This window comes from Coloeus monedula (assembly GCF_965178545.1).
Source record: "Coloeus monedula genome assembly, chromosome: 3".
In the NCBI taxonomy this organism is placed as follows: domain Eukaryota; kingdom Metazoa; phylum Chordata; class Aves; order Passeriformes; family Corvidae; genus Coloeus; species Coloeus monedula.
Window position 1 is genome coordinate 31,183,588 of NC_138783.1, and position 13,580 is coordinate 31,197,167.

A 13,580-nucleotide genomic window follows, 5' to 3' on the forward strand; every position below is an offset into this window, starting at 1 on the left:
TTTCCAATACTGTAGGCAGGGGGATTGAAGAATCCAGGCAAGTGGTTGCAATTAGCAACCTTTTCTGAGTTTCCTTTTCAAGGTGATCTTGTATGGAGGCAACTCTGGAGTCTTCAAAACCACAAAGCAAGCAATGAAATCCAGATTATTTTTCTGGGTTTTGATAAGTACTTGTGGGATTCTTTTGTTTTCTATTTCATTCTGAAAAAAACAGCCATGTGCTTAATGTCCTCAAGAGTTTTTTCATAGAATCATAATATCATAGAATGGTTTGGCTTGGAAGGGACCCCAAAGACCATGTCATTACAATCCTCTGCAATGGACAGGGACACCTTCCACTAGATCAGGTTGCTCAAAGCCCCACCCAACCTGTCCTTGAGCACTTCTGGGTTTGGGACTGCCACACCTTCACTGGGCAACTTCTTCCAGTGCCTCACCACCCTCACTGTCAAGAATTTCTTCCTGATATCTAATCTAAACCCGCCCTCTGTCAGTTTGAAGCCATTTCCCTTTGTTCTATCCCTACATGCCCTTTTCAAAAGTCCCTCTCCGTCTCTCTTATAGTCGCTTTAGGTACTGAAAGGTCACAATAAAGGTCACCCAGGAGCTTTCCCTTCTCCCTGCAGAAGAATACCAAAACCCAGGTTTTTTACATCTTGGAGTGTCTTTTCTCCTTTTGGAAGGATGCTACTTGCATTGCAGCACCTCTGCACCCTTGTTGCTGGCACCTAAGGAACAAAGACCGGTATTGAGATGTTTTGAATTGCATCACAAGCATTGCCAGCCAGCACAATTTGTTTGGTTTTCAGTTATGCTTTCTCCTGCCATCCATTCCTCTCAGGGGCTGGCTTTTCAAACACACCCCTCGAGTAGTCAGCTTCTCCCTTCAGCAGTCATACCACAAATTCCCTCAGGATGCTACTGACTGAGCTGCAAACTAACCTCCCTCCGGAACCCCTCACTCTCCTCAGTAATCATCGCAACCCTCAGTGGGTAAGCAAAGATAGTGTGCAAAAAGGACAGATCTGCTCAGATGTGGTGTGGCAATGAAGGAAAAGTAGCATTACTTCCCTTTCATTCCATATTTCCAAAAATGAGATATTCTATTTAAGTAGTAGGGCTTGTCTAGACAGATCGTGGCTTTGGCTAATGCAAACCCTTAGCACAGACACATTTCTGGTGGGAAAATTGCATTTACACGAGTATAGACTACTACTCTATAGGAAAATAATATATTTGCAGTGCGATTAAGCACTTCTTTCTACTAAGTCGACATGTTCATTTATGCAGGAATTGCTGTGCAGATAACAATTGTCTCACATCTATTTGGTACGCAGGAGCTAATTGCAGACTAGGTCTCAGTGAGGTGGTGAAAAGGCAGGGAGGAGCAAAGGAGAGCCTGAAGTAAAGAAATTAAGCAGAAAGCATCTTCCCACAGCATGGAAGATAAAGCTAAAACTCTGAAAGAGAATTTGACAGGTTGCATGTGAAAAGTAAAAGATATTTTTATCGCAGATGGTGGGAAAATATTCTTTGTTTCCAAAGGAATAAAATCAGCCAAAACAATTAAATTCATGTGGTTGTTTTTAGGCTTCTTTGAACAGCCTGCATGAGCCAGGATTAGAAACATCCCTTCCAATTTACATTTCTGTGTATCATCTTCTTTTTTTATTATTTTTCCCCTTAATCAGTACTGTACAATGTAATTCAAACTGTCCTTTCTGTGAATTGTTGTGATCTTGAAAAGGCTGTATGCCTCAGAGGCAGAAAAATGTTTTGCAGACATACCTATTTACCTCCATCTGTTACATAGTTCTGTAGCTCTCATGCTCATGAGCTGGGATTCTGCTTTCATTAATCAAATCAAACAGTTCTCTGCCTTCATCCAGGGAATAAAGCTCATCCGTGAGTGTGGCAGAGCCTCCATCCAGCTGTGCTTAGTGATGCCACTGCAGGTACCTCACAGGCAGCAGCTCTACTCCCCCAGCCATGCTGCCAGTTCTGTGTTCTTGCTGCTCTCCCTGCTCCTGCACTGGGGCTGTGCTGTTTGCCTGGGGAGCCAGTTCAGGGACTAAAGCAGCAAAACACTTTGCAGAAACACATGAAAATGTTCCTTCTGGGTTAATGCCCTGAGCTAGTCCACTGGGGTTCAAATCAAAGAAAAAAATCATAGATTCTTTTAGGCTGATCTAGTCCAGTGCCCCTGCAACGAGCACGGACATCTTCAACTGCACAGAGCCCTGTCCTGCCTGATCTTGAAAGCTCCCAGAGGTGGAGCATCCACCACCTCTCTGGACAACCTGTACCAGTGTTTCACCACCTTCACTGTAAATTAACATCTTCCTAACATCCAATCTAAATCTCTCTTCTTCTTGTTTAAAACCATTACCCCCTTTTCCTGCTAAAAGGTTTGTCTCCAGCTTTCTTGTAGCCTAAAACAGCCCTACTTCAACTTGAAGCCATTCCCCCTTGTCATATCACTACATGCCCTTGTCAAAAGTCCCTTTCTAGCTTTTTCTTGGATCTTCTTCTGGTACTGTAAGAGGCTCTAAGTTCTTCCTGGAACCTTCTCTTCTCCATACTGAACGCCCCAACTCTCTCCGTTTGTCTCCATAGCAGAGGTGCTCCAGCCATCTGAGCATTGTCATGGCCTCCTCTGGACTCACCCCAGCAGGTCCATGTCCTTCATATGTTGGGGGCCCCAGAGCAGGTGGGGTCTCACCAGAATGGAGGTGGGGGGGAAAGAATCCTCTCTCTTGGCCTGCTGGCCACACTGCTGGGGATGCAGCCCAGGATGCAGTTGGCATTCTGGGCTCCCAGTGCACATTGTTGGGTCATGTCCAGTTTTTCATCCACCCTGTCCTTCTCCTCAGGGTCGCTCTCAATCCCTTTATCCCTGGCCCTCTATGGGCCCTGGGGGTTGCTCTGACCCAGGTGCAGAACCTTGTGCTTGGCCTTATTGAATCTCATGAGGTTCCCATGGACCCACTCCTCCAGCTTGTCCTCTGGTGGCATCTCATCCTTAAGTTGTATCTACTGCACTACAGACCTCGGTACCATCAAAGGGATATGAACAGACAGCTGAGCTGTCCAACCTTAGGGACCTCTTGGAATCAGCATCCCTCCCAAACTATGCTTACAGAAGGAGATAGCATTCCCTTAGTACAATCTTCCTAAAACTTGACATACAGAAAACATACATTTATAGAAAAATATCCGAAGTGATTAATTCTGGATGGTAAGGACAAGGAGTTTCCATCATGCCTGCTGTTGCAAACTAGGAAGATTTAGCTGCACCCTTGGTTCTCTGGGGGTACGGGAGTGACTGTTCCTGGCAGATTTAGAGTGGATCTGAAAGTTCCCAGAGTGGTACCCAGCAACCTCTTACTCCTAGGACCTGAAGGAATATGTCTTGGTCAAACAGTACTGAATTACGTGCTCCCATCCTAAAGTGCTCCCCTTCTGATTCCTCCTGTTTTTATCTTCCCTCAACCCAGTTTTCCAGATTAGTGCTTCTTATGATTGCTCTGATGTCTTCATTTGGATTTCTTCCGTTTGCATTTAGGACAGGACCCGGCCATGGGGCTAAAAGGCTCAGTCTTCACTTCCTGTTCCACTTCTGCATCTTAGCAGATTTTTCAATCACATCCTAAGCAGCATCCATCAGCTTTTTGTGTGAGGCCTGATACGCAGGGCTCTGGCACAGCATTTGGGTGGATGACACCCGGGGACAACCTCATCTGCTTGTAGCATCAACGGATTGCCAGATTCTCCACTTCAACTGTGACAGTAATGCCATAGGCGTCACAGATTAAATCTTCTATCTCCCTGTTTGTCTGCATGCTTAAAATCCACTCCTGAGCCAAGAGGTCCCAAACAGTCAACAACAAGCTCCTTGCCAAAAGCCAGGGAAGAGGTCAGGCATCACTGGGAGCTGAGCCTCATTACACCGCACTAAGTCGCACCCTTGTAAATCTGACTAAATCCATCATTTTTGCTCCCAGAGCCTTTGACTATCCCTCAGCACCAAATGTTGGGATGAATGCCACATTTGTGGGAGGTTTTTTTCCCTCCTGTCAGTATCGGAGTTACAGAGCGAGTAAGCAGTGCATTGATTATTGAATTATTTAACAACTCCTCTTGCATCTCTCCCTTTGCTTCAGGAAGCCTTTGTGTATAGCTTGTTACCTTGGCTGACAGCTGGTGCCTGATGTGCTATAAAAAATTGTGAAAGGAATCTTCTATGAAACAGGAAAATTATTAGTGTTACCAACTACCAGCATGTGCGCTTCTCGTCTACGTTATCATTTGTTATCAAGCAGAAATGCAAGCTTTTTCTTCCTTTTCTACCTCTTCCTGGTGATAGTGGCAAATGCACATCTAAAGATGAGTGCAAAGAGTAGTGATGAGCAGTCCTGATTCTCCCTTGGATTGCACAGCTGTGAATCCAGGAGGAGGTGCATTAAACTGAGCAGGGTACACCTGTGTAATTGAGAGCTGAACTGAATCAGACAGGTGATATCTGGAGGTGATGATAAGTGTTTTTAGTAGAGCATAGATGTTCTACTGCCTGAAGGATTCAGGTAGCTGCTGCAAGTCCTAACTGGCATAATAAGGTGCTGTGCACCAGTACATTTGGATTTCAGTCTGCTGTCTAAATCACTCTGAAATTTGGAGCTGGGGGAATACCCTATGATTGCACTGGTGTCATGTGCAAGGATTTTCATTCTTCAAGGATGAGCCAGAAGGGAGTAAAAGACTTGGCTCTGGAAACCTGGATACATGATTGTGCCTGTTTCCATAAAAAAAAGCCAAACAACAAACATCACAAACAGGTTGGTTTACATCAGTTTTTAGAGGTATGGCCCACAGATAACATTTGGCCCACACAGTGCATCAACAGCCATTCTGCAGAGTATCATCTTTCTTATTGTAGAAAAGCAAGTTTTAGTGCTCCGGGGAGTAACTGCTGGCCTGAGACTACAGACAGCCTCTGCCACTGATTTTTCCATATCCTTCAGCAGTTTACCTGAGTATCAGCCCTTAGGGATTTTCAGTATCCATGCAATGGGTAGGAGCCACCTTAGCTAGCCTTGGACACATGTACTGTAGTTTTGTAGCTCCAAAGAGTGTGAGGAGTGTCCTCTTCACACACTTCTTTAGGTCAGCATCATCTGGCCTAGTTTAATTACCTGCTTTGGTGACCATAGGAGTGTCTCTTTTTTTTTGCCTTGAATGTAGAGTAGGCTAGGGTAGGCTAGGATATTTAATTTGAAAGGGGTGATCATCCAGCAAAGGTCTGGATGCCTTGCTCAGAGGTGAACACTGGGTTAGTTGAGTTGTACCTGACCTTTTGTCACTGAATAACTCAGACTTTTCAGTGGTAGCTGCAAAATGATTGATTCAAGAACACTTCTTCAGCCCTGGTAGTGTCTGATGCATTTTATTTGGGACTGAAAAACAGGCTGGGGCAAAGAAACCCAAGCTTTCATTAAATTAGGGGGTTCACCTGCTGTGAGGGTGCTTCCTGCAGGTAAAATTTCCTTTCTTTCTCCAACAGTAAGGTCCTTGCCACTGCAATAGCACTTAATGGGAACTCAGGCCTCAGCAGCAGCATAAACTTATTGTCTGTGTCACATCAATTCTTTAGGATAAACATTTACTTACTATGAATATGCATAAAGCATGTCACAGCAGGACCTTGATCTCAGCTGTGCCTGCTGCTGCAGAGGTGTAGTAAATCATCAGAGCAGGGTCCAGCATGGCTCTTCTGGCTCATACTTCTGTCTCTGCAGGGAAGGGTCTAATGTTACCCCGGGGAGCTGTAATCTAAACCGGATGGCATTGCTGACAGGCTGCCAGCCAGCTGAAGGTTTATTTTCCTCCACCGTGGCCCTCCCCTCATTGTACTAAGCATGTTTATTTGTTTCCACATAAGGCATAGCACATTTCCTCAGAAAAAGCAGGCTGATAGGAGGCTTAGTGCTGTTGCTCTGCCTCTGGATGCATAGAGAAGGGAGGCTGGTTTCCAAGCCAGGCCATCTCTTCCGAGGAATGGGGTTTCCCGTTTCCAGGAGGCAGCCTGCTCGGGTCATTCAGGCAGACCTCACTGCAAATGCGAGGTGTCTCTGGCTGACACTTGTGACTCTGCCTAAGAGTCCCCAGAAAATCTCCTGCTAGTGGAGGAGCAATGCAAAAAATATAGTGCTAATGTGTGAAATTACAGATCTTCAGCAGCCCCAGTGCCAGGAGAAAAATAAGCACACTCATATAATAGGACTGCAGAGGCTAGATTCAGCCCTCTAGGGTCCTATCTATCCTTTGGATCCTCTTGCAAGGATAACCTAGGGCAAATCAGTCCTGTGCTCCTCAGCTTACTCTTTGGCAGCACACTGGGACACACAGCCTCAGAAATATGGTACAGGGTATGGCTGAGCAATTATGGTATTGTCTGCTCCAGTGCAAGGTGAGATAAATACTCCAGCTGCTCTCTTGGATCTGCTGCTCCCACACTGCTCCAGTTTCCATGGCAGAGCACAGTGAGGAAAGGTGTTGTGGTGAACAGAGAGCCTCTGTAGGACCCCACTTATATCCAAAGAGCCCATCTTCTGGATCCCTTTTTATATATTTAATCATTCCTTTCTTCCCTGTGGATCCTCTCATTTTTTAGCTTCAATTTGACATCTATCTTCTACTTTCTAGGGGAGCAAAACTACAGTCATTTACAGCACTGTGTGTTCAGGTCATGCTGGAGGCAGACATCTCCCCAGGGATTGCTACATTCACTCTGTCCCTTTTTTCATGCCTCATGTACATTTTTACTTACTTTGGTGGAGATCCATCTAATTAATCTTCACCTGGCTTCTTATCCATGAGATATGATCTCTTCCTTACTTTCCCTGAACAGCCACAAGAATTATACACCTTATTGTCTCGGGGCTTTGTAATGCAGCTTAAACCTACAGCATCGCTTGCCCTTTGGGCAAGGGTTGCCTCGCTGTTGTCACTGCTGCTCATGGTTGAACAGAACTAGCTCTTTATGTGTTTAATGTACCCATCACCTGCTGTTGTCCTTGGAGACTGTGTCCCAAGAAGGGTACCTATGAAGCCTTCCTTTATCTAGAAAGCTTTCCTCCAAGTATGTAAAATCACAGAGTCATTAAGGTTGGAAAAGACCTCTAAGTTCATTGAATCCAACCATTAGCCTAATGCTGCCAGGCCTACCAATAAACCATGTCCCTATGTTGTGCTCTTCATGGACAAATAGATTCAAAACTCCGTGGAATCAAGGCATCATCAGAGCTTTGCTTTCAAACAGTGATAAATGACAATGTCTTAGCAGCTGCACTGTTACCTAGTCACGCATTGCTCTGGTTTGTATAAATAGCAGTGCTTTAGATTCAAAATTTTAATGGAAGAAATTCGGGGCCCAGCTATAGTGGTCTGAAATCCTCTAAATGACCAGAAAAGCCTTTCTTAGATGAAAAAGAGAAATTTCAAGTGTATCTAAGATAGGACGAGGAAAAAGCAAACCTGAGGCTATAAAATGCGGTGTACTCTTTGGGCTGGGCCAGTGGTCCTGGTTAGTCCTTAGTAGAGCAGTCCTCCCTATAGAGAAGGAGTGATTGCAGAAACGGGTCTGTGGAGCTGGCAGGTGTAGAGTCAGTGCAACCTCATTATCTCCATGGTCCTTGTATTGAGCCCATTTTCATCCACAGCACAGGCTCTCCTCTCACCTATAGGCACAGAGGCCGTGCTGCGCTGAACACCTTCCACTCAATTATTTAAAATTCAGTTGCTATGGATCTACTCAAGGCGATCAGTTTAAAGAAAATGCAGATGGCCTCTGGTTTTGAGTTCCCACTGCGCTTTGGTTAATTTGGTATGTAAAGGTATTAGGTTAATTAAATGCCATGTGTTGCATGGGGACTGACTGCATTTGTGGATTAATAAGTATCCCAGAGTGTTCTGTGCTGAAAGTCCTCAAGCTGGCAGACAGTTATTTCACTAAGAAAGGAAGGTAACGGAGAGAAGTCCTGGGGAAATGAAGAGGTTTCCTGTTAATCCTGCAGTTGTTTTTGCAGAACGGGTAATTGCAGTGTCCTTCAGGTCCCTGACTGAGTATCAGCCCTTGCTGGAGAGACTGGAAGAATTTAAGTGAAGAGAAGCAAAGTTGTACAGTTTGCTTTGAGATTCCCACAGGTCATATACAGTGAGCGTGTCAGCTGGCCAGGGGAGGACCATGGCTGGTGCGTGGGAATTTTCCTGCTAGGAGAAGATCTTTACCAAGAGCCATATTGTGAATCAGGTCAGAGGGTGTCCTGTGAGCAGCAGGCATGATCACGCTGCAGGTCTAGAGCAAACCGGGCACCGCATTCTGGCATTCATGGTGGAATACACGTAGAAAGCAGAGACAGGGACAAATACCACTGCAAACTTTTGGAGATGTTGAAGAAGAAGAAAGTCGTTTTCATGCAGCCATGCCCTGAGGTGGTGGAAGATCAGGAGAGAGACCAGGGCAGATGGACACTACTTCGCAATGTCAACCAGGTCCTGAAGCCCACGACCATTTTAGCGGTAAGATAGGGGGTCCCAAGCCCTGAGCATGGCTGGAAGCTTTCAGGCTACTTTGAAATCTGTCTTGCTGTTGATGGGATCCTTGTACTGCTTACGCCAGCTTCTCTCACCTTCCTCCTTTGTCCCCCCCCCAAGCACTGTAGCTCCCCTGCAGTGCAACCTTCTTGCTCTTCACATTTGGAAGCTCCTCCTTAAGATCCTCTTTGTGAATTGTGTGGATCTGTGTGGGGTGTTTTCTTGTCTTGCACCACTGTTTGGTTGTCACTGCCCCCAGTTTGTGAAGTCCTGAGGGTCTGCCCCAGAGCAATTTGGAAGATTTTTCTAGTTTGAAAGGGTGCTAAACCCACTGGCTGCATTGAGGAGGAAGAGGCAGACCATGTTCATACTGTGAAGGGTCTGGTGGTATTCTCACTTCTCCAGTACTTTGCCATGTATTTTGGAAGATAAACTGCACCAGTTTAGGCATGAGGCAGGTTATGCAACTCACAAGCCACAGCTGGTAAATGCATAAATCACCCCGATTTGCCCTGAAATCCACAATATATCTGCTGGGTTTGGGGCTGATCCAGAGGTGATTGCTTCAGCAGAAGCAATGTAGCTGACTTTCATGGGATTTATATGAAATTGATTAAAGTCAGAAAAGGAAATGGGTCAGCACTCTTAATAAGTGGTTATTTTATAACCCCCCAACCTTCCTGAGCTTACCAGCTTAGCCCATCCCATAAGACTTTTTTCACCAGTATTAAGAACTGCACTTTAATGGGTTTAGAAAGAGCAGTTTGAGGGAACGAGCACTCTGTGCATTAGGCAGACAAAGCACAGAAGTTTTCTTAGTGGTAGTAGAGTATCAGTTTACCTTGGGGAGGGCAGACTGCCTTTTATCTCAGCTGTATGGTAATGCACCATATGAAGCAGGCTGCTTTTACAGCTATTCAATATTAGAGATCTTTTTTTTTTAAAAGACAGCATTACAGTTCTTGGGGTTTTGATCAAGAGCAATTTTTGCAGAGCTGCTAAGGTGTTGGAAAGGTTTTCTGCTGAGCAGGGACCGAGCAACCTGGCTCATCTCTTGCTGACACCTTGATCAGGTTACCCACTGTGTGCATGAATTTGCCCAGTGATGCAGAGAGGATAACAGTGCTGAACATTCTGAAATGCTTTGAGTCTTGGATCAAAGAAGCTAAAAAATAAATATTAATATATATCGATTTATAATGTATCTGCTCCTGACACTGTATTCATTAGTTGTGACTTTTTTTCCTTTTTAATTAAGTTATGAGATGTGAGGATGAGACAGTTAATGAGAAAAAGATATGAATATTATATTTTTATGAGCTGGATAAAGATACTTATAGCTGTAGCACAACCCTTTGAGGAAATGAAAACCCAAACTAAGGACTGGATCCTGAGCTCCATGTGAGCAGGATGACTTTGTTGATATCCTAGTGAAAACGTAGCAAGTAGCTGCCAAGGGTAGAGTCTGCCACAAAATGGTTGGGGATTCCAGGTGTGTAGTTTCTCCATGTGTGGATCCCTGAGTATAACCTTACATCCTGGTGGTACTCAGAGTTTTGTGTCTCTTGGAATTCTTAGTGAATGATGACTCAGATGGTGATGTCTCCAGTTCCCACCTCCCAGCAGAGAGATGAAGGTTGTTTAGCAGCCTGTTGGGCCAAACCAAATCTCTAAATATGCTCTGTCCACAGAAATGGTTGATAGTGGATACTCAGGAAAGGGGTTATATCAGAGCACATGCAAAGTAATACATCCTGGTTTTCCCTTCTCCCTCTCCCAGCAGTTCTTCAGGACTTCAAAAGGTAGATACTGCATTTGCATCGTGCTTAATAGGTACAAGTGGAGCTGGTCCCCAGGAATGTGGGTTTAGGTGGAGCTACAAGTCCACCATATTAATCTCAGCTGCATGAATGAAAACACACCTGACAACTAGATTGCTCCCAATTTTAATGCCTTTTCCCACTGAGAATAGGGGTGGGAAATAATTCTGCTTTGTTCCAGTGTGGCTCCTGCTTGGGGCTTTAGTTTGGAATTATTTTGGAGTTTGCTTTTGTATTGAGAAAAACAGCTTTTTAAAAAGCTTTTTTGCATTTGAGTAATTTAATATCTACAGAGCTGATGAGCAGATAGTCCCTGCCCAGCAGGACTGACAGAGGTGCGTGCATAGGATCAGTAGTGACATGGAGTGAGTACATAGGGGTCAACTGCTTGCTGTGTCTTTCAAAATGAAAACACAGAGGTCTCAAATGAAAGAGGTAAAACATTTGAAACGTGTAAAAGGACACAGCCTTTTGGGTTTAGGGATGCTAAAACTTTGCACAGCTTCAGAACTCAAGTGAAATTGCTCGCAGCAGATAAAATCCACTGAGAAGTATTAAATACAAACAGCCCACCTACACATTGCTGTAGCTGGAAGAACTCCTGAAGAACATACAGCTGCCTCTATGTTCTTAACCCATCTTTAGTCATTCCCTTTTCAGAAGTTTCCAAGGAATATCTGGTAATTGTTGTCTGCCAGGAAGAAAGGTGCCACGAGCCTCCAGATAAGGCTTAGCAGAGCTCAAAATCATCTCCTAAATGTGACTTCCTAGGTTTGTACATTACACAGAGGAAAACCTCTACCTGGGTGGTTTTTTCTGCCTGTATCACTGTTCTGTACCCTGTTTCTGCTGGATGCATTCTGTGACCAGCAACCACTCACAAGTTTGAGGAGCAGAGACTTAGGGCAGTGTGTGTTTGCTGTGTGGACCGTGCCCTGTTGCTGGCACCTTGCAGGGGATTTCACAGAGTCAGGGAGTCATTCAGGTTGGAAAAGACTTCTAAGATCATCAAGTCCTACCATTAACCCAGCACCAGTGTGTTCACCACTAAACCACACCCCCAGGTGCCACACGCAAAGCACCTTCTTTCCTGAGCCTCTATGAAAAGGGGTGGTTTGTGGTTTGCAAGGGAAGTCATTTGACTTGTGCTAATGATTTGGGTACCAAACATCAACAGCTTGTATCCCAAGAGATGCTGAACTTCCTGCAGCACTGAGTATAACTGTGCTGTCTTTGTTTCCAGGGGGATTATGTGTGGATGGACCTCAAAACCGGACGGGAATTCGACGTCCCCATTGGAGCGGTGGTTAAACTGTGTGACTCTGGACAGATCCAGGTCGTGGATGATGAGGGCAATGTACGTACAAAGGCTTGTGATGTGCCTTCTTCAGCTCTGTGACCTTGCTGGGACAGGCGTCCCAGGGCCATGATAATTGACTTCATTATGGGCTTCTCATATGTCCTTGGGAATCAACTGTGCCATAGTTTTCTATTTGTAAAGACAAGACAGTGTTGTGTCCCTACTTTTGTGGCTGTACTGGGAGTGCAAGATTGAGAAGCTTTTTGAGTACAATGGTAGCAGAAGCCCCCAAAACACATTTAGATAGTTATTTGTGCAAGCCCTCCTAAGTCTGAGGTTCCTCTGTTTTTATCCACTCCTTCCTGACCTCCTACCAATGCCTGATGTGCCCGAACATTGGTTCTCCTTCAACTTCCCACCTCTACTTTCGTGCAATGGTGGCTATTTTAGAGTAAGGTCTCTATCACAAGCAGAAGGTGGTTCTCCATGCTTCTTTTGTTTTTCTTACTGGGGTAATTGTAAATGCTCTCACTCCCTTCAAGGGTGATAGAAAGAGACTTGGTTTGGCAGGGTCCTTGTGTGCAATTTGTAGTGCCTTATGAAGCCCTTAGAAGTGGTGAGTCTAAATAACATTGCCAATAAAAGTATGACTTTGCCATCCCTCTCTCCTTTTCTAAATCATCTTCTCTCTGCTCAACAGTATTTTGTGGCAGAGGGTTAACCAGGGATGTGAAAATGCAGTTGTGAAGGGGAAGACAAATCTGCTCTTTGTTATAAACTCCCCTGATGTGCTGGATGAACATGTTGCCCTGGAGGAGGCTCCTGCCAGGATGGCTTGTGTCTCCAGTCTCTTGCTGCTCCAGTAAAACTCCAATAAAAAGATGCTTTTCTTCTTCTGTTACAAATATTTCAAACTCATCACTGCCTTACCCCAGAAACAGAAGCTGTGGCACATGTGCTGATGGTCTCTTGTGTACGTTCTTCCGTCTGGTCCTTCTGTTTGGGGTGGGCTGTTTGTGTCTTTCATCCAAGTGGTCTCTCATTTGACTTACCTTTCTCTGGCCCTGCTTTTTTCCCAGGAGCACTGGATTTCCCCACAGAATGCCAGCCACATCAAACCCATGCACCCCACGTCCATCCATGGAGTGGAGGACATGATCCGCCTGGGGGACCTGAATGAGGCAGGAATTCTCAGGAACCTGCTGATTCGCTATCGGGAGCACCTCATCTATGTGAGTGTCCACATTACCTCCACCTCTCTTTCTGCACTCCACCCCCTGCTCTCCTTAGCTCCAGGGAACCCACGTTGGGGGGAATCCTGATTGAACTAAACATCTGGGTTTCTACCTTCACTTTGTCCCAGGTGGTGAGGGCATTCTGACATTAGAGGACACATTTCAGACCTTGTGTATGCCCCAGTGAAAAACCCTATGAGTAAGGTGATGGGCAAAGTCCATCTTGCTGTCCCACCCCTGCAGAAGTTTTGGGCATGTGCATTAGCTTTCTGCACACAGAATAACCAGTTCAACCCAGGCCATGAGCATGTTGTAGTCATCCTGAAGCAAAAACTTTTGTAGAGGTGTAAACTACATGCTGGATGTTACCCTTCTGCCCTCTCCCCCTGAACCATTAACTTATTGAACCCAAGCGGGTGAAGATAACAATTGCTGGAGGTGGAAGGGGTGGAGAAAGGATGAAGAGGGGCACATATGAAATAACTGGGAACAAAGAAGTGAGCAACTCACAGAACACCTCTAAAAAACCTTCCCAGTCTGTGTTAATGGCATATTAGCCCTGGGTTGCCTGGAATCCTGACAGCTGATCTCTGGGGACAGCAGTGTCCTTCCTTAGGTCAGCTCAGTCATGTC

At 45.2% G+C, this 13,580-nt stretch overlaps 1 protein-coding gene across 2 annotated transcripts in view; it reads left to right on the forward strand.

Annotated features, from left to right (window-relative positions):
- Window positions 1–8,511: 8,511 nt before the first annotated feature.
- MYO7A (myosin VIIA) overlaps window positions 8,512–13,580 on the forward strand; it is a gene marked incomplete at its 3' end in the record, with an annotated part of 61,151 nt that continues 56,082 nt past the window's right edge. The window contains exons 1-3 of one of the 2 annotated variants that reach the window (XM_082279429.1): window positions 8,512–8,577; window positions 11,656–11,769; window positions 12,792–12,944. In XM_082279429.1, coding sequence (XP_082135555.1) covers window positions 11,671–11,769; window positions 12,792–12,944 — 252 coding nt within the window. In that variant the 5' untranslated portion in view covers window positions 8,512–8,577; window positions 11,656–11,670. Of the gene's footprint in view, window positions 8,578–11,655; window positions 11,770–12,791; window positions 12,945–13,580 lie in introns of those variants that run through there. The other variant, XM_082279430.1, reaches the window with a different exon arrangement.